Source organism: Chenopodium album, chromosome 9, assembly GCF_948465745.1.
Source record: "Chenopodium album chromosome 9, dcCheAlbu1.1, whole genome shotgun sequence".
NCBI lineage: Eukaryota > Viridiplantae > Streptophyta > Magnoliopsida > Caryophyllales > Amaranthaceae > Chenopodium > Chenopodium album.
The window spans coordinates 12,285,003-12,303,320 of record NC_137842.1 but is presented as its reverse complement, the minus strand read 5'-3'; the positions used below and the strand labels follow the sequence as shown (position 1 = coordinate 12,303,320).

The 18,318-nt window shown below is 34.7% G+C and overlaps 2 protein-coding genes and 1 long non-coding RNA gene across 4 annotated transcripts; all 3 read left to right on the top strand.

Annotated features, from left to right (window-relative positions):
- Positions 1 to 1,599: 1,599 nt before the first annotated feature.
- On the top strand, positions 1,600 to 9,618 carry LOC145559567 (exonuclease V, chloroplastic-like). 2 transcript variants are annotated; one of them, XM_081620977.1, is made up of 8 exons: positions 1,600 to 2,115; positions 4,267 to 4,371; positions 5,351 to 5,472; positions 7,581 to 7,730; positions 7,827 to 7,980; positions 8,434 to 8,510; positions 9,018 to 9,261; positions 9,352 to 9,618. In XM_081620977.1, the coding sequence occupies exons 1-7, from the start codon at positions 1,753 to 1,755 to the stop codon at positions 9,256 to 9,258; spliced, it is 1,212 nt and encodes a 403-aa protein (XP_081477103.1). In that variant the 5' UTR covers positions 1,600 to 1,752; the 3' UTR covers positions 9,259 to 9,261; positions 9,352 to 9,618. The 2 variants fall into 2 exon arrangements, with proteins under 2 accessions (XP_081477103.1, XP_081477102.1); XM_081620976.1 differs by having other exon boundaries at positions 9,018 to 9,618.
- Positions 9,619 to 10,373: 755 nt separating this feature from the next.
- On the top strand, positions 10,374 to 14,257 carry LOC145559566 (vicilin-like seed storage protein At2g28490). The gene is made up of 5 exons (XM_081620975.1): positions 10,374 to 10,876; positions 12,081 to 12,262; positions 12,367 to 12,447; positions 13,019 to 13,420; positions 13,538 to 14,257. The coding sequence occupies exons 1-5, from the start codon at positions 10,423 to 10,425 to the stop codon at positions 14,093 to 14,095; spliced, it is 1,677 nt and encodes a 558-aa protein (XP_081477101.1). The 5' UTR covers positions 10,374 to 10,422; the 3' UTR covers positions 14,096 to 14,257.
- A 2,014-nt stretch (positions 14,258 to 16,271) lies between these two features.
- On the top strand, positions 16,272 to 18,048 carry LOC145559565 (uncharacterized). Its single transcript, XR_014092774.1, has 4 exons — positions 16,272 to 16,548; positions 17,179 to 17,357; positions 17,467 to 17,522; positions 17,711 to 18,048. It is a non-coding gene; the product is annotated as an uncharacterized LOC145559565 (long non-coding RNA).
- Positions 18,049 to 18,318: the final 270 nt, after the last annotated feature.

The window sequence follows — 18,318 nt, the reverse complement described above, 5'->3', positions numbered from 1 at the left end:
GTTTATAGCGACAAACAATTCCGGCGTAGATTTCGAATGCAACGACCTTTGTTTTGTAGGATTATGAACAAGGTGGTCGAGGGGGATCAATTCTTCCAGCAGCGTAGGAATGCAGCTGGAAGGCTTGGTTTATCACCGTTGCAGAAATGCACCGCTGCGATTAGAATGTTGGCGTACGGTACCTGTCCAGATGCGGTGGATGAGTATCTGCGCATTGGCGAAACTACCTCCAGATTGGCTTTGCAACATTTTTGTCAAGGGGTTATTACACATTTTGAAGCTGAATATCTCAGAAGTCCCACCGACGAAGATTTAAGGAGAATCTTGCATCAAAATGAAATGCGAGGTTTTCCCGGTATGATAGGTAGCATTGACTGCATGCATTGGGAGTGGAAGAATTGTCCTATGGCTTGGAAAGCGCAATACGCAGGCCGTAATAAAAATGCAACCCTCATTCTAGAGGCCGTTGCAGATCAAGATTTATGGATTTGGCATGCATTCTTTGGGATCCCGGGATCTTGTAATGATCTTAATGTCCTTTACCGATCTCCGGTCTTTGATGATGTTCTTCATGGTCGGGCACCTCCAATTCATTTCACCGTGAACGACCATGAGTACAACTTGGGCTATTACTTAGCAGATGGCATTTACCCAAAATGGGCTACTTTTATTCAAGGTATAACACTTCCACAACTTCAAAAGGAAAAATTATTTGCTGATAAACAAGCTGCAGCTCGGAAGGACGTTGAACGGGCTTTTGGGGTTTTACAGGCTCGGTTTGCCGTTCTACGACAACCCTCCCTTGCGTTTAACGAAGACATATTGTGTGACATAATGAAAGCTTGTATCATTATGCACAACATGATTGTCGAAGATGAACGACACAACTATGCTCGGGCCGAAGTTTTAAGAAGGTACTATGAACAAGATCGCCCGCAAATTACAAGACCCACTACAAGTGCTACAGTTAACAATAACGAGCCTTTTGAATTCAATGTTGGCCGACCGCCAAACGTTGATTTCGACACGTACGTCCACAGAAGAATGTCACTACGTGACAGAGACACTCATGTTCAATTAAAAGCGGATTTAGTGGAACACATTTGGCAAAAATATGGCTCTATTAATGAGTAAAAAAAATAAATTTGTCGTAAGATTACAATTTAATAGAGTATTAATCGTACGTTTAAAATCTAGGTTCGTTATTGGTTTGTAGTATTAAATGTATTCGTACGCTAATTTAATTTTATGTTGTATTACATTTATAATTAATTAGCGATTAAATTTCAATATTTTGAATGAAAATTTAATAATTGTATTAAATTAAATAAAAGTATAATTGTAATTAGTACCCATAAATATTAATTTAACCAAAACATATTAAATATTAATAGGGTGATGTGTAAGAGAGAGAGATATTGGTGGGGTATGTGAAAAAGTAGGAGAGAGATTGATGAGCATTTTTTTTTTGCTCACTAGTGGGATAGATTTTGCTCACTAAAAATGCTCATGAGCAAATTTAGTTGGGAAGAGAGAGAAAGTGGGTAGAGAGAGAATGAGGAGAATTTTTTTTTGCTCACTAGTGAGAATGCTCTAAGGGCAAGTGAGTGAGAACTGTAAAGACCACTCCCTCCATCTTTGTGCAACAATTTGGTACAATCGTGCAAAAGCGGTTAACGTGCAATTTCAAATCTCCTACTTCTTCGGATCAACCAACCATTTTTAAATCAAATTCTTCTGAGCAAAACCCAGATGACAGAGTCGCCCACTAATCCCACATTTGATTCCCACGATCACCAAAACAAAATCCATGAAATAAACGACTCTCAAATCAAAATCCCAGTTGAAATTGTAAGTGAGGAAGAAATGGCTTTCATTGAAGCTGCCTTTTCCTTAGCTTCTCGCCGTTCTTCACTCTCTCTTTTCTGTTCCACCTCTTTTCAATCTATTTCCATTGCTTCTAATAAAATATTCTCCACTTCAATTGTATGTAATGATTTCGAAGATTTGGGTAAAACTCAAAGTCCCAAGAAAAAGAAGAACAAAGTTTCTGAATCCCTTTTGAATAAATATAGGAAGAATAGGGGATTGTCTGTCACTGATTTGACATCTACGGTAATTGGGTTTTTATTTGTTGATTTGATTTTAGTTTTGTGTTTATCAAAATGGGTTTGATTTGTTTTTGCATTATTTGATGATTAACTTTGTTAATTTTGAATGTTTTTTTTTTTCATAGTAATGTAGTATTGGTTTATGTCAAGAAATGATATTGTAATGTTGTTATTGAAGTTGGAAACTTTTGATTGGTTTAGGATTTCTAAGTGTAATGTAGTTAAGTTTTAGATCTAGCAATGAAATTGATCAGTTTTTTATGCTTCTATGTATGAATGGCCTGTGATATTAGCCCAATTCGTGGCCGATAGCATATGTATTGAGATGTTGTTGAAGTTGGCTGCCTTTTGGGAATTGGTGATTGTTTATGAATGTAGCATTGATCAATTTATTAGCTTGCTGTAGAAGTTTTGAGTGTAGTGTAAGAAAGATTTTGAATTGGCAGTTGGAGTTATCAATGCTTCTTTGTGTGAGTGGCACAGGTTCATAGCCGAAACCAATATTGATTTTATTACGATGAAATTATTGAAATTGGAAGCTTTAAGAAGGGATTCTATCATTTTTTGGGTTTGATCAAGAATTTAAGGCATTTGTGGGATTTGGTGAATGGATATAAAGTCAAAATCTTTGATTTTGTCTGGAATTTTCATTCCTACTTTATTCTAGTCTTTTAGATGTATATATCTCTATCTATTGTAATCCTGAGTAATACTAAGTCAGTTGCTAAGAGAGTGTCTACCTTCATTTTTGGAGAAATTAATATGTATGCAATTATTAATAATGTGAAACGTACATATGTTCAAATGACTTGTTTTGCATTGAAGTTGAATCTTGTAGGATGACCTGTATTTTTGATCAAACAATATTGAATAAAGCAAATTTTATTTTGGATCAGTTAGAAAAATGTGTAATAATATACTTTGAGTAAAATGACTAAAATCAATGGTCCAATTTTGCCCTTTAAAAAAAAGGATGTCAACTCTTTAAGGGCTGGAGTAATTGGGTTTTGAAAATTAAGCTAATGGGATACATAAATGAACATATCCATACAATTTACCTTTGCACACCGAGAATCAGGAACTGATTGGTTGATAGGCTGATAATCTTAGTTTGTGCTTTAAGTAAAATGTAAATTGCTTTATCGAGTGACTGATTGATGGGATTGGATGAAAGCAATGCACATACTTAGGGCACGTTCACTTCAGCCTAATTTCAGTTAAGTTCATCTCCAATCAGTTCAGTTCAGCTCCTAATTTCTTTCTGTCATAAAATATTCATTTCAGCTCTGGTTCAGTTCAATTTAGTTCAGTTCAACTCAGATCCAATCAGTTCAGCTCAGCTCAGTTTAGTAAATGTGAACAGGACCTTAGTTGACAGAAGGTGAATAAAAAGATTTTAAATAGCTTGCCTAACTTATGAACATGTATAGGCAAGCTTTGGCATTATAGCTTTTTTGCTGCTTAAATCAGAGAAGCTTTCTTAATCTTTATGCTGCTTTTGTTCAGTTGATTTTTTTTTTTTTTTTAATTTTTTTTAATTATTAAAACTATATAGACAATGTCTCCTTGACCCCTCCCACCTCCCCTATTCCGCCCCTGCATTAACAAATAAGGGAACAAAGATAAAGAAAGAAACCATTCATATCCAATAATTTTAATGAATTGTTGTTTTCTTATGTATTTGTGAAGTAATAAGTTCAGTCAGCTACCTTTTTAATCAATGGCCTAAGCTTTTTGCAATGGTGGGGAATTAGGCTAGAACCATGTTGCAAGAAAGACTTTGTAAATATGAGACCCCTCTTTACAAAAGGGTCTCAGAAGTATTTGGTGGTTCTGGCTTTTGAATCTGTTAACTTATTGGTCTACTTACATTGTTCAAGTTTCTACTCCTTTTTTATATAATAATAAGAAATCTAGTGTTATTGCTACTTGAGCAAGTTATTCGCTCTTTATTATGATTCTTTATCATATCTATATAAGTTTTATGTAATATATGCAATCTAATTAATTGTAGTAAACATCTTCTTCTAACTTGGGTGTGTTATATTTTTGTTTGTTGATTGTTACCAGTGGTTTGGATTGGCCTCCATTTGGTTTTAACTGTCAATGACCACGAACTTAATCAGCTAGTACTTATTTTGTTTAAAACTTGTAGGAATGGTGTGAAAAACAAATGGAGTTCCTTCTCACTTATGGTAGGCCAGAAAAGACAAAAGCTATGAAAGCTGGGATTGCTCGGCATGCCAAGTTAGAGGAAGAGGTAATTTTTGTTTCAAACTGGTTGCTAAACATGATCTTCCTGGTGATTATCAAGCAACTCATGGTTTATATCATCATCTTTCTTAGCCTATTCTTGGTTCTTACATAGCTGCATTAGTTGAGGTCCTGTTAAACTAGGGGTACTTTACTCAGGTCCAGGTGTGTAATTTGTTGTGCTTTCGCATTGCGGATATGGGCTCAGTGGCTGCATAAGCTATCTCCAACTAACATCTCTAGTCTTAGGACCGAGGAGTGACTTGTAGCAACTAGCAAATGAAGATAAAATTAGACTTAATTATTGAGTTTTGATTTCCTAGTTGCCTGATTGTATTGAGCATCTGAATATTAGGTGCAGACAGAATTAGTATGAACAGCCGCTGGAAAGAATCAGACCGATAGGTTATATGCTCTTGAAGCTACATTCCATTAGAATATTTCACAGTTACCTCATGTGTCTATCAATTATATTTTTGAGAAAATTTTTGTTTTTGAGAATACTCTATAAAGTGATAATGATAGGAAATACACTGTATTAAGGTAAGAAAGACATTGCCTTTATCAGATTGGCAAGATTTGTAGAATTAATCTAAAGGCATCGATTGTTTAAGCTTTGAGTGGCTTTCCTCTTCATGGATCTACTTTTTTATAAGCATATCGCATATAATTATCCTAAATTCTGTGGTTACTGAGGTAAGGCTATATACATCTTTTTTTATACCCTTGGCAGTTTTCACTGTGTTGTTCTGTGTAATTTGTTACTTACTCGAAACTCTGTAAAGCTAGCGAAGGGAATGTTTTCGTAATGTTAATTGTGTTTGATTTCAAATCTTCAATCGGATTTTTATTTCCTTGTTATTTGATGTTTGAAGTCTTTTATCATTTCTATGTAAGAGAAAGGTGTGATATCTTTGCATACTGGTTGCTAAGATACTTACCTTTCTTATCATTTTATGACAGTTGCACTGTGTGATGTATGGCAGGTATCAAAAAAAGTAGAAGTACGTGTTGAGACACTTGAAGATATATGGGCTTTGAAGTTTATAAATTTTATCATCTGTGCAAACCAACTATTGTTTGACGGTTTAACACGAGAAATCCCTGTGTAAGTGGCTATATTATGTATCTTATTCTGACTTTTGCAATGACACTTGTCATTTGTGTGACTATTGAATACCTACACACACACATAAATCCGTCAATCACAGATTAAGAACACTTAGTGTTTTGTTTTGATGTGAGAATCTATTATGTAGTAATTGGTTATACTTGTGTCTTGGTTTTGATGAGAATCTATGATGTAGTGATTGGTTATACTTGTGCCTTGGTTTTGATGCTTTTACATTGATGACCTGATACCTCTAGCAAAACACTAATGTGTAGCCTTTTTTGTGAGTTTTTGTCAGAAATTTGATTTATGTTAGGTTTGTCATGTTTTTGGATACAAACCATAATCCTCCTATGTTCCAAAGCTCAAGAAAATGATACTTACTCTGAACTTTGAGAAGTAAATCAAATTAAAATGGAACATGACAAAGCATACAATCTGGCTATGGACTTAATCTTCCTAGGTCAATTAGATTTTACCTAGGGTGGTTAAGAAATAGGATTTTGCACTAATTGGATACGCTAGCACCATTTAGCTGCTTTCAACTACGTTTGTAATATCCTGATCTCCCTCTTAGATCTATGTTACACCACTTGGAACATTAAAGCCTGATTCCACAAGAAGAGTAACTAAGCACTTGACATGTACAAATCATTAATTAAGAATTAGTTGTGTTTTCTTTTATATCACTCAATTTTGACAAATTTTACCTTAATAGTTGGGCTTGGAACTTGCCCATTTTGTACCTGCACTAATATTAATCCGGGTATGAACAAGGGATATGGGTTTGAGTCAGGCAAAAAAGTAGACAAACGGGATGTACTTAGCTGTTGAAATGAAATTGATGGAAGAGAAGCACAATCCTAACAGGCATTCCATGTGGAGAAACCAAATCTAAGATAAAATTTTGTGATTAAGACTATAGAATCAAATCCCAATAAGAAAACAGAAGACCAATAAATTAGAGGATCATATTATCAACGGAAAGGACACAAGCTTTGGGTTTCTGGCTTTGAGAAGAGGCAACTTCATTGGAGAATTTTTACTTGCCCGTCTCTGGTTATCGTTTGTTTTGGGGAAGGATACGATGCAGTGAGAAGTACAGAGAGATTTACTAATTGTGCTTGTTGTCCCTCTTAAGCCAGAACCATAACTTGCTTCTAGACGACTAGATCGTCCTCTGTTAGCGGAACAACTTCATTTTTCTCCAGCCTCCTCAGCTTGACTTATGGGCTACGACAAACAAGTTAATTCCAGCTCAATCATGTTTTAGCAACATTACAGTTCATTCGAATCCCCCCCCCCCCCCCCCCCCACCCTGCCCCCCAAAAAAAAATCATGGTCTTTGGCAAATAAGATATCTAAGTGCAACTACGCAAGCAACATAGTAGAGTATCTGATTGTACAGTCTGCAAAAGTTTTGTAAGCTATTACTCGTAGAGTATCTGATAAAAGGTCTTTAAAACAGATTGGCAGCCCTCTATTTGGTGATATTCATTAACGACTTGCATAATAAACCTTAGTTTATACTTTTATCACTGTATGTAGCTTGGAAGGTGGCTCGGTTGTTTAGGCACCTCTGTGGTGACTGGTAACTGTACTGAGCATGTTCATGGAAGTAAATTTGCAAGTCAAAGTAGATTTGGCTATATTTTTGTATATAATATCTTGCTCTTATATTTTGTTGTCGTTTTGGCAAACTGGAATAGCTTATGGTATTGGCTGTTCACGATTTCTTTTGTTTCCTTTATTTTATTTTAGCTTCCAATTGTTATGAGGTACTGTTTTGAAATGTCTGTTGAGCAATACTCTGTTTTTTAAATTTTCTTATTCGGTTATACATACAGATGTTATGTTGATATATCATGTCAGTTGTGTATCTAATGCAAGAATCAAATTAATACATGTATGTGTTAAATTACAAGCATTTATCAAAGAACAAGAGAGTATATTTCCGTTTAGATTAAATTCTCTTTAACTGTCCTTTACTTCAATTGATCTCTATAAACCAGCCCCTGGCCTTGGCTTTTTTCTAGCACGGGCTTGTTTGGGAACAGTAAGAAGAAGAAAGTTTCTGATTTTGATCACATTTGTTATACCATCAGAGTTGGCCTTGTTCAAGGTGTATGGATGGTGGGAGTGATTGATGAACTCCGGATGCCTGATGATGGGGAAAAAAGGAAGTTAACATTAGTTGATACAAAGACGCGTGGTCAGCCAAGGCTTCCTGCTGAACCACAATGCAGAAATGGAAGGTATTTTTTAAGATATGACACAAGGCCATACTTATTTTTGCTTGTTAGTTTGACAATACTCTTCTTATATTTACTTTTAAATTTTAATTCTTTCAGGCTACAATTGAAGTTCTATAAGCGTTTGTGGGACAATATGGTTTCTAATAACTTTCCTTCTAAACAATTTTATGAACATTTTTCCATGGATCCTGAACACAAATTATCTGATGAAGTGAAGATGAATGCCGCTGATTCAGGTTTCCCTGCTGAGGTATGATGGGATTTTGCTGTTTTAAGTTGGATCATTAATAGATCAGCAGAATGTATTTGTTCATTTGTTGGGGGAGGGGGGGGGGGGGGGGGGGGGAATGGTGTTTTTGATTGGAGTAAATGAGTAATCCATCCCAAAGCTATAGTTGGGTGCCCTGGAGACATTTTAAGGTGGGAGTAAAGGGTATGGCGTATTGGCATGTACCGATGTTTCAACCTTAATTCTTCTGCTGGTGGTTTATTAATCAAAAAATTCTGTTTTTTTCAATACTCTCTTTAGGACCACCTTTTTCATACCAAGATATAGATAGGGATTTAGAATGTATGGAAATATGTTTCATAGATCATAGCTGATATTTCTTAACTGGTATGTTGTATGTAGGATTCTTTCTTTTTTGTTATGATGATAACTAAAGTTGTTGACTTATAAAGTTATAATGTCTCGTATGGGCAGACACTTGGAGAAGTGGTAGGATACCTCAATAATGTTTGTTCTGCACTACCGCCTGCTCACGATCAGCTTCTCTTGAGGTATTGCTTGTTATGATCCTAAAATTTTTAAAAAATTTCTTATCGAAATATAAATCATTCTCTCTACTTTCTGATTCTAAGCTCTCATAAACCGAAAATACTCTGTTGCTGGATGTTAAGAGAATAAGTGTATATCAGTCTTCTTCAATTCATACGGTTATGACGATATTGACTCCTTTTTAGATAACCTCTTTTCTTCCTGATGTATCCTTCTGTTCAAGTAAAAATATATTAACTAAGGTTATGTTTTGTTGAAAGGAAAATGTTTTGAACTGAATTTTGTTTTCAATAGATGGGAAAGTAAGACAGAAATTAGGGAGAAAAATGTGGCAATTATTTCTTACAAAAGAAATGTGGGGTTACTAATTTCACTCTTGACAAACAAAATGAAAGAAATTAGGAGAACCAGTTTTTTTTTGGAAAATGGTTATTCCCAACCAAACACAGCCTTAAAACATGAAGTTGTTAATTATATTCCAATGGCTTGTTTGTCTGGTGGCTTTGCAGATATGAACTTCAAGAGGATAACTCATTGATCGGCGAGGTTAAGTTCAGTTACGATGAGGACTGGCTTAAGGCTCAATTGCACAGCAGCCTTGAGTTCTGGAGGGGTGAGCGAGAAGCCAAATATGTTCCAGAGATGGAGAAGTGGAAGTGTCGATTTTGCCAATACGCAACTGTCTGTCCACAAACTCAAACTCAACTCGAAACTGAATCAAATTCTCAATCTAGCTCACAGAACAGCTAAAAGGTGGTGATCTTTAGTTTATTTTTCGCGTTCTTATTTGCTCGTAGTTGAAATTCATATTAATATCATGAATGCAAATGAAAAAAATTTCAGCTCAGAGTTATTTCTTGGGTGCAAATATAGGCAAAAATACATGTGCTAAGGAAGTAGCACTTTGAAATCTGCTAGGATATCAAGCAAATGTTGTACTTAATCATAATTATTGTTATTAATTAGCTAGGTGATTCATTCTTTGTAAAGCACAATTATGTAATTTAATCTTGTATCTTTAAAATTGGTGCTCTTGCGCTCACATTGATTATAGCTAATCAAATACTGCAAACAGGCCAAGATAAAAGAATGAAATTTGATAGTTTTCAAATTTTTCCTCCACTATACTCCCTTTGTCTGAAATTAATTTTTAAGATAAGACACCATTTTGCTTAAAATCTCTTTATACTAGTCAAAATTCACAAGGGAGATTGTAATTTATTTAGAGAGTATATGATAAATTGTGATTTTGGAGATTAAATTCATTATGTTTTTAATATAGAAATTCAGCAATGTCGAACATTAGCTTACTCCCTAGATAATAAAAAATTATAAAAACTTAATTATAAGGGGTCGGAATAATATGACAATAATTTAAAGAATGCAAATATAATCACAACCATCTATCCCACAATTTATATTCTCATTAAAAACTGGCTAAGAAATACTATTTTCATACAAATAGAGTGTATCCATTGTTTATTTAGTGACTTTTTTAAATAAATCAAAAACTTTTGTCAAATGTTAATTTATTTACAAAAATACTATGCTGATTGAAATTTAATTTATTTATAAATTTACCACTAAATAAATATTTTTTTGTTTATCATACAGATGAATCGGGGCTCCGTTAGTTTTAATTATCGTCGTTTATTTTTTACACAAAATTCAATTTCCAAACAATCTAAATAACGAAGCTGAGAATTGAAGCAGATGTTTAAAATTATTTTAGACTTTGATTCTCTACTCAACCAGTGTCCTTCATAAAACCTTGACACCAAACTCTGTAAAATCCTGCATGAAAAACACGTGTCACCTCAATTCACTCCCATATTTTGCTACTTATACCACAACTATGACAATCCAATTTTCCTTAAACTAATTAACAAATCATCATAAACCAAAAACAAAATCATGGGAAGTTTAAAGGGTATATTGTTGGTTGCACTTATAGTGTGCTACTCCATGCAAGTTGTGGTAAGTCAATATGATCATGAAGAAGAGAGGAGGGCTAAGGAGGAGGATTGGAAAAGGAGGGAGAGGACGGCGGAGGAAGAAAGGCGACACCGACATCGGAGTTGGGATGAGGATGAGGACGAGGACGAGGATGAAGAAGGGGGGAGGGAGCCGAGGCCAAAGCCGAGGCCGGAGCCGTATGGACCAGGAGGAGGGGGGAAGGGAGAGATGTTTTTGTTGAAGGATTCAAAGAAGGTGGTGAGTACACAAGCAGGGGAAATGAGGGTGGTTAAAGGGTATGGAGGGAAAATTGTGGAGAGTCCACTTCATATTGGTTTTATTACTATGGAACCACGTTCACTTTTTGTTCCTCAGTACATGGATTCTTCCTTGATTCTTTACATACGTAGAGGTATTATTCTCTCATTTCCTATCTTTTTTGTTACATGGTGTAGGGTAAGGGTCTGTTTTATTCACCTGATTTTCAGTGATCTTAATTTATTTGAAATTATCTGAATTTATTAGATCTTATTAAAATTTATTTTAGTTGTAATTTGTTGTTTGGTAACCCTTATCAGAACTTATATTAAACTTGAATGGAAGTATTCTGAACTTATTACCTGAAATAAGTGAAAATAAGGTAAACAGAACAGACACTAGCATGGTGACTGTTGTATTGATTAAAATAAAACATGACGTAGGTAACAATTGTTTGTATGGTGCATATGTCAACTTTATCACAAGAATTATATGTTTATGTATATATGTACAGTTTCATATATGATTACATGACCCTAGATTTCATTACAATCATGTATCTTAACAATAAGTAATTTCTTAGTATTCTAGCGGATAGTCGTCGTTAATATGAATTCTTGATGTGCATGTGTCTCATGAATTATTGTTTTCATAAATATGTAATCTCTTCATTAAAAATCTTATAGTGATGATTTTATAAGTTCGGATAAGTTCAATTTCAAGCTAATAAGCTCGGATTTATATAATTGAGGACTAATTAGTTTAGATTAGTTTAAATTTATCCCGATCGAGCTATTGAAACTACCTTAAAAGAGATTGATTGTCACCCCTACAATAAAGAAGAGGTACCCTTGTCAAAGTTTAAAGGAGTTCTATCTCTTTGATTTTCATGGCTACCCTCTGTCAAAGTTTATGTATGTTTTCGAGCTTAGATCAGCCCTTAGTCTAAATTATTGATAGCTACTAAGAAGTTTTTGCTTACCAATCCATAGCTAGTAAGAACAATTTGTTATAGCTAGAGATAATTTATTGATTTTTTTTTCCTTTTGTGTTCCATTTATCTAATCATCTTGATCCGATTGCACTATGCAAGTATGCAACAATCAAAATTAGTAGCACACACATGGTACACAAAAAGTGCGATAGAGGATTTGATCTTCTAATGCTCCGATCCTTAATTAGATATCGTGTGCTTACATATTTGAAATGGACTTGCATGAAATTCTGAATTCGAACGATTGTGCTATACTTGAAAGACTGTATGTGTGAAAGAAATTTAAATTATTAGACGATTACAATTCTGATAATGTAGGTGGTTTATAATAAATATTTATAATATTTCGGTTTAAATTCTTTAGGTGAAGCAAAACTTGGATTCATCTATGATGATAAGCTATCAGAAAGGAAACTAAAGAATGGAGATGTCTACAGAATTCCAGCTGGTTCAACTTTCTATATTGTTAACACTGGGGAGACTGAACGGCTTACTATCATTTGTAGCATCGATCCCTCGGAAGGCTTGGGCTTCAGTACCTTCCAGGTTCGCAAACTCTACTTTTGAATGAAGAGTTTTTACGTGTTAAACCGTTTAGTGTATCAGTTTATTTTACTAGATTTCTTGTTTGATTATATTCTTTTCTTTAGTCTTTCTTCATCGGAGGAGGAAGAGATCCTGTTTCGGTGTTGGCTGGATTTGATCCTCAAACTCTTTCCACTGCGTTTAATGTGAGCAAATCCTCCCTTACATTTTCTCGGTTTCTTCTTTAGTTTATTTTTGGTCATCTAAGTGAAATTCAAAGGTTTTTACCTTACTATGCGATTTTATGCACAATAGTCACACAATTTCCTAACTAATTGATTTGTATGAATATGAAAGTTTCCAATGTATGCATCCTAGTGTAAGACTAAGCTTTCTTATGTATTATATCTGTGATTTCGTTCCAAAATCAAGCATCAAGGGTCTATAGTGATGTTGGAGTAGTGTCGAGGATTCAACACGGTATTTTAAGTGATATGAAGAGTCCAAACAACATAGCATACTGCGCTTTGAGATAGTGAATTAGACTTTACGAGAAGCTTACTCTCTCTTTAATGACTATATATGAAATGAATATAAAGATGTAAAGATTATGAATTATTTCTTATCAAGTGGTGATTATTGTTTAATACATAGGAAATGGTTTGGTTAATCTAGTTAGAAACTTGCTTAAATGTTAATTATTATCGTCCAAGTTATAAAGGAAGTGTGTGTAACATGTAACTATTAATTCTCAAAATGAAAATTGTGATTTTGTAGGTCTCCATAGGACAGTTGAGGGAATTCATGACAGGTCAAGATGCAGGGCCAATCGTATATGCCGATACAACCCATGCTCCTAGTTTGTGGGCGAACTTCCTCAAACTAAAGGGCGAAGAGAGACTAGAACGTCTAAAGATGGTGGCACCAAATGCTGGTACTGATGAGCCTAAAATAGAACAACCCAAGAGTTCTTGGTGGAACTTTTTTTATTCTACCGAAAACAAGAAAGGGGAAAAGAAGGATGATTCGCGAACAGGTTCTAGTCCTGACTCTTACAATCTTCGCGATCAAACACCTAGTTTCAAAAACGACTATGGCTGGAGTATTGCTGTTGATAAGCACGAGTATAAGCCACTTAAGAAATCCGGCATTGGACTCTACTTGGTTAACTTGGCAGCGGTACGTTTTGTTTTGAGTTTATAGTTATGTACTTGCATGTATTAAAAATTTGCTTAGATTAGTTTGTTCTTTTCGATTGAGATCATTGCTTGATGTCCCTTTTGTTTATCCTGCAAGGGCTCCATGATGGCACCTCATGTAAACCCCATGGCAACAGAATATGGCGTCGTGCTATCTGGGGTTGGCACCATCCAAGTCGTCTTCCCTAATGGCACATCAGCAATGAACGCGGAGGTGAAAGAAGGTGATGTGTTTTGGATACCAAGGTACTTCCCATTCTGCCAGATTGCTTCTCGGTCTGGCTCGTTTGAATTCTTTGGGTTCACCACCTCTGCCCATGAAAATCGGCCTCAGTTCTTAGTTGGCGCTTCTTCCATCTTAAGAAGCATGCGCGGCCCAGAATTTGCTACTGCTTTTGGTTTGACAGAAGACAGGTTCTATGATATAATAGATGCACAGAGGGAGGCTGTCATTCTCCCTTCACCGTCTGCTGCTCCACCCGGTGACAGGCCAGATTTGAAGGAAAAGGAAACAAAACCCGACGAGAGGTCAGAGTCCGAGGGACAGGGTAAGAAGGCGGACGAGTCCAAGGGAGAGGAGAAGAAAGTGGGGATTGAGAAGGTGCCAAAGTTTATGAGAAGCCTAGGCAGTGAAATGATCATGGGTTTTGAGTAATTTGTAGTAATGCTTCTTGTATCAGAGTAGTTAATTTATAATTTGTGTCTAATTTGTAGTTTTTGGCATGTCAGTAAATTTTGTGTTTCTTCACAGATTTACCTTTTGTCTATGAGTTGTAAAATAAAAATGCAAGATGATTTTACTTTTGTTTTTCTGTAATTGATTGGGATCATCTGACTAGCTCTTTATTTTGGTAAATATTTATTTATAATTATGCTGTTATTTTTTCCTATGATCTTGATTTCTAAAATAATCACAAAGTTCGAAATTAAAAATAATAATATTCTTACTAAGAAAAATTGTCAATATAAATTTAAGGAAAAATTAGAAATTAATACCATAAATTTCTCAAAAATTGGCACCACACCATACAAGCTTGTTATGGAAATTCATGTCATTTGCTGATAGAACTTGAGCATAGTGCTTATTGGGCTATCAAAACATTGAATTTCGACCTTCAAAGTGCCGATGAGAAGAGGTTGCTTGACCTTCATGCCTTGGAAGAATTAAGATTGGATGCATATGAGAGTGCACGGATGTACAAAGAGAAGACCAAGGCTTAGCATGACAAGCATATCAACAAGAGAGAGTTCAAGGAAGGTGACAAGGTCTTGCTATTCAATTCCTTGTTAAAGTTGTTTCCGGGTAAGCTTAAGTGAAGATGGAGTGGCAATTTAAATCTCCAATGACAATGGTGAACCGTTCAAAGTGAATGGCCAAAGGCTTAAGGCATACTTTGACGGTTTTGTTCACGAGGAAGCCAAGGTTGTTCACCTTAATGAGTTTGATGTCCCTTATTCGCGTTGATCCTGCAATGTTGTCAAGCTAGTGACGTTAAAAGAGCGCTTTCGGGAGGCAACTCGAGTTTCTCGACCTCTCTTTCTTTAATCATCATTCCATTTCCATTAATTTTATTATTACTAACTTTTCTCTTAATATCTTTTGTAGGTATTGATGAAAAGAGAAGTAAGAAAAATATACTCCCTCCGTTTTTTTTATTTACATCACTTTCCTTTTTGGGGTGTTTTTTTTTAAATGCATCACTTCTATATTTAGTAACTTTATACTATAAATTATTATTTTTCTCTCTTACTTTAAACCCCACTCAAATTATTTTATCATATCTCTATCTTCCATGGTCCTCACTAAAATAATAAAAATATCTATCCTCTTTCACATACTTTCTCTTTCATGGTCCCCATTTTACTTTTATTATAATAATTTATTCACCCACTCACAATATTATATTACTCTCCTAAAACTTTGTGCAAACCAAAGTGATGCAAATAAAAAAGGACAGAGGGAGTATTTGGAAGTGAAGTAGTGGGCTTAATAATAATCATAATAATAATAGTGATAATAATAATCTATTATTATTATGCCTTATTGTTATAATTATACGAAAAAAAAAGACTAAAGTCGTACAACATCAGGTCTTCAGGATGTGTAGAGCATCGCACGTTTGTGCAAAAGCAGTCAACAGCAGGCAGAACCTTGAGCATTATGAAATTTTCAAGTTTGGCATGGCCGTGCCAAACTAAGCACGTCAGTGCAAGAATAAGTTGCATGTCCGTGCAACCTGCTAACTGAGGCTGCACATCCGTGCCGATTGTTGCAGTCTGTGCAGCCCCATAAAACCGAGGAAACAACACGGATTTATGTAAACACAATAAAAAAAATTCATTCTTTCACTCTTTCTCACACCGGAAATCCCCGCTATCTCTCTCTCTCTAAAACTCCTTTCCTCCTCCTCCGTACTCACTCAAATCAACCTTAAACACCCAAATTCTCACCCAAAATCAACATATTTTCACAAAATCTACACTCCTTTTCAAAAATTTCCCAAACTACTACTCCTTTTTCCACATTAAAACCCAAATATCACCCAATTTCTCAAACCCTAACCCTTAAAAATCAATTTGGGGGTTTTCTTGTGGGTTAATATTTGAAGCAATTGGTTGAAAGAGAGAACTCAAGCAAGCATAAAGAAGGTTTGAACGGTTCATTTGCGGGTTTTACACACTACAAGAAAAAAATTAATTTACTGCTATTAATTTGCTGCATTTTTTACATTTCGCTGCAAATTAAAGCGGGTTTTACATACACCTAATATTAAAAGTATTAATTAACAGTGGTTTTTCCTTAGATCCGCTGCAAATCAATTACTTCGCATTTTACATTTACTCTAAGCCCTATTTCCTTAGCCGCCCCAAGTCATTCATTTCTCTCTCCCTCTTCCCACATTCATCTTTTCTCACTCACCTCTACCGACCCTCTCTCTCTCATTGGTATCCTCACCGACGGTTATGATTGCTCACTGACCTCACCGACGATTCTAGTTTCTAACTGCACAACTTCAACTATCTCACTCACCCTTTTTGGCGTTGGGGTCTAGGTTCAATCAAAATCTTACGCTCATCTCAACCTTGTATATTATTCCCAAAGCTAAGGTATCTAATTGTATATATTTTTTTTCTTAATTGAGAACGAAATAGGTTGCAAACTGTGATAATTGAGGAAGTGAATGTTAATTTGTTGCAGAAGATTAAAGATATTGAAGGTTGATTTTTTGCAAACTAAGTTGAAATGGGTTTGAGTTTGTGAAGAAATTTGATTTGAGCATGTTTGAAATTCTTGGGTTAATTTGATGAATACAATTGTGTTATTTATTATTTTTAATTGATTTTAAAGTTGATTGTTCATCATCAATGTTAGATCTAACCGTGTATGTGATTTGATTATTAAGCTCTTTTTTTTTTTTTTTTTTTTTTTTTTTTTTTTTTTTTGTTGATTTTGATCTTAGTGTTGTTGATTGTTAGTCTTGAATTTGGCTAAATCTTGTAGAAATAATAATTTGAGATTTTTTGGTGCCATTATCTGAATTTTCACGCAAAACTAACTCGGAATGTCATAGAGCACTTGCGACCTTTGTTGTTGTGGTGCCTAGTTTAAGTAAGTTGAGTTGACAAAACTAACTGATACATGTGATTAATTGATGATTATATGGTGTATTTGTCACCCTCTTTTTTCAATGGTATAAATTACTTTGTATAACAGAATTTATGCTTGATTTGTTGCAGATAGCTGAAATAGCTTTATGTTTGTGGGGGAGGAGAAATGGAGGACATAGAATGTTTTTAAGGGAACCAGATGAGTAGGATTTGAGAGCATTGGACTTGTGGGATGGAAGGATAATGGAAAACTGAGATTTAGAGATAATGAATAATAAAACCGATCTAGATAGATATGATCCATGCAGGTAATATATCTTAAAAACTGTCCAATGTAGTCCTCTAGAATTTGTATATTTTTAATCTTTCTGCATACACATATGCTGATTGTGTAGTTTTTTCTTATCTTTCCTCAAGATAGATGCTACTCCACCAATGAAGGAACATTAAGCTAATCATTTATTGAAATGCAGGTATTGGAATCTTTTATAGAATGATGCTACTACCTACTATACTAGAAACATATGATACATTTGTTCTTCTCGCCTTCATCTTTTTTTTGTTTTCCCAAGATATATGGATAATATTTGTTGCATATGGTAAATTTAAGACTTCTTTTTAAAAACAAATTTAACTTGGGATATTTGCTAATCATATGTAGGATAAAAGCTACAAATTTCAAGTGATAATGTCAAATGATGAAGCAAATTTTAACATAGGTGTTGGTGCTGCTTGTGTTGTTGCTACCTACTATTGATGTCCGATTAACGCCACAACTGTTGCTGCGCCAGATTAACACCATTGTTGCTGTTGTCTTCTGTTACTCCTTTGATCATCAGATTTTAGAGTTTGTAATATTAACAGCGGCTTTATGTTATGTTGCTGCAATGTCTAATGTTGTCCATTTTTTTATTTTATTTTTTTTAGAGGTGTAATTTTACAAGAACTTATGGAAATATTTAAGTTTATATATAAAATATACAGGTCTTTGAGTATCAATTTCAGGTGCAAATTTTTTTTTTTGTTGGTAGTTGAATAGAGTAGGTTAGACAAATAAAAACCCAACAATTATAATTTTTTATAAATTGTAAAACATATTTATTTGCAGGGGTTAATAGCATTAACCGCTGCAAATGAATCAATTGATTTGCAGCAGTTGTTAACCGCAGCAAATCAATAATTGATTTGCTACCCTGGCGTTTGCTGCCCCTTAAAAAACGCAACAAATTAATTATTTTTAACCGCTGCAAATAAATATTTTTCTTGTAG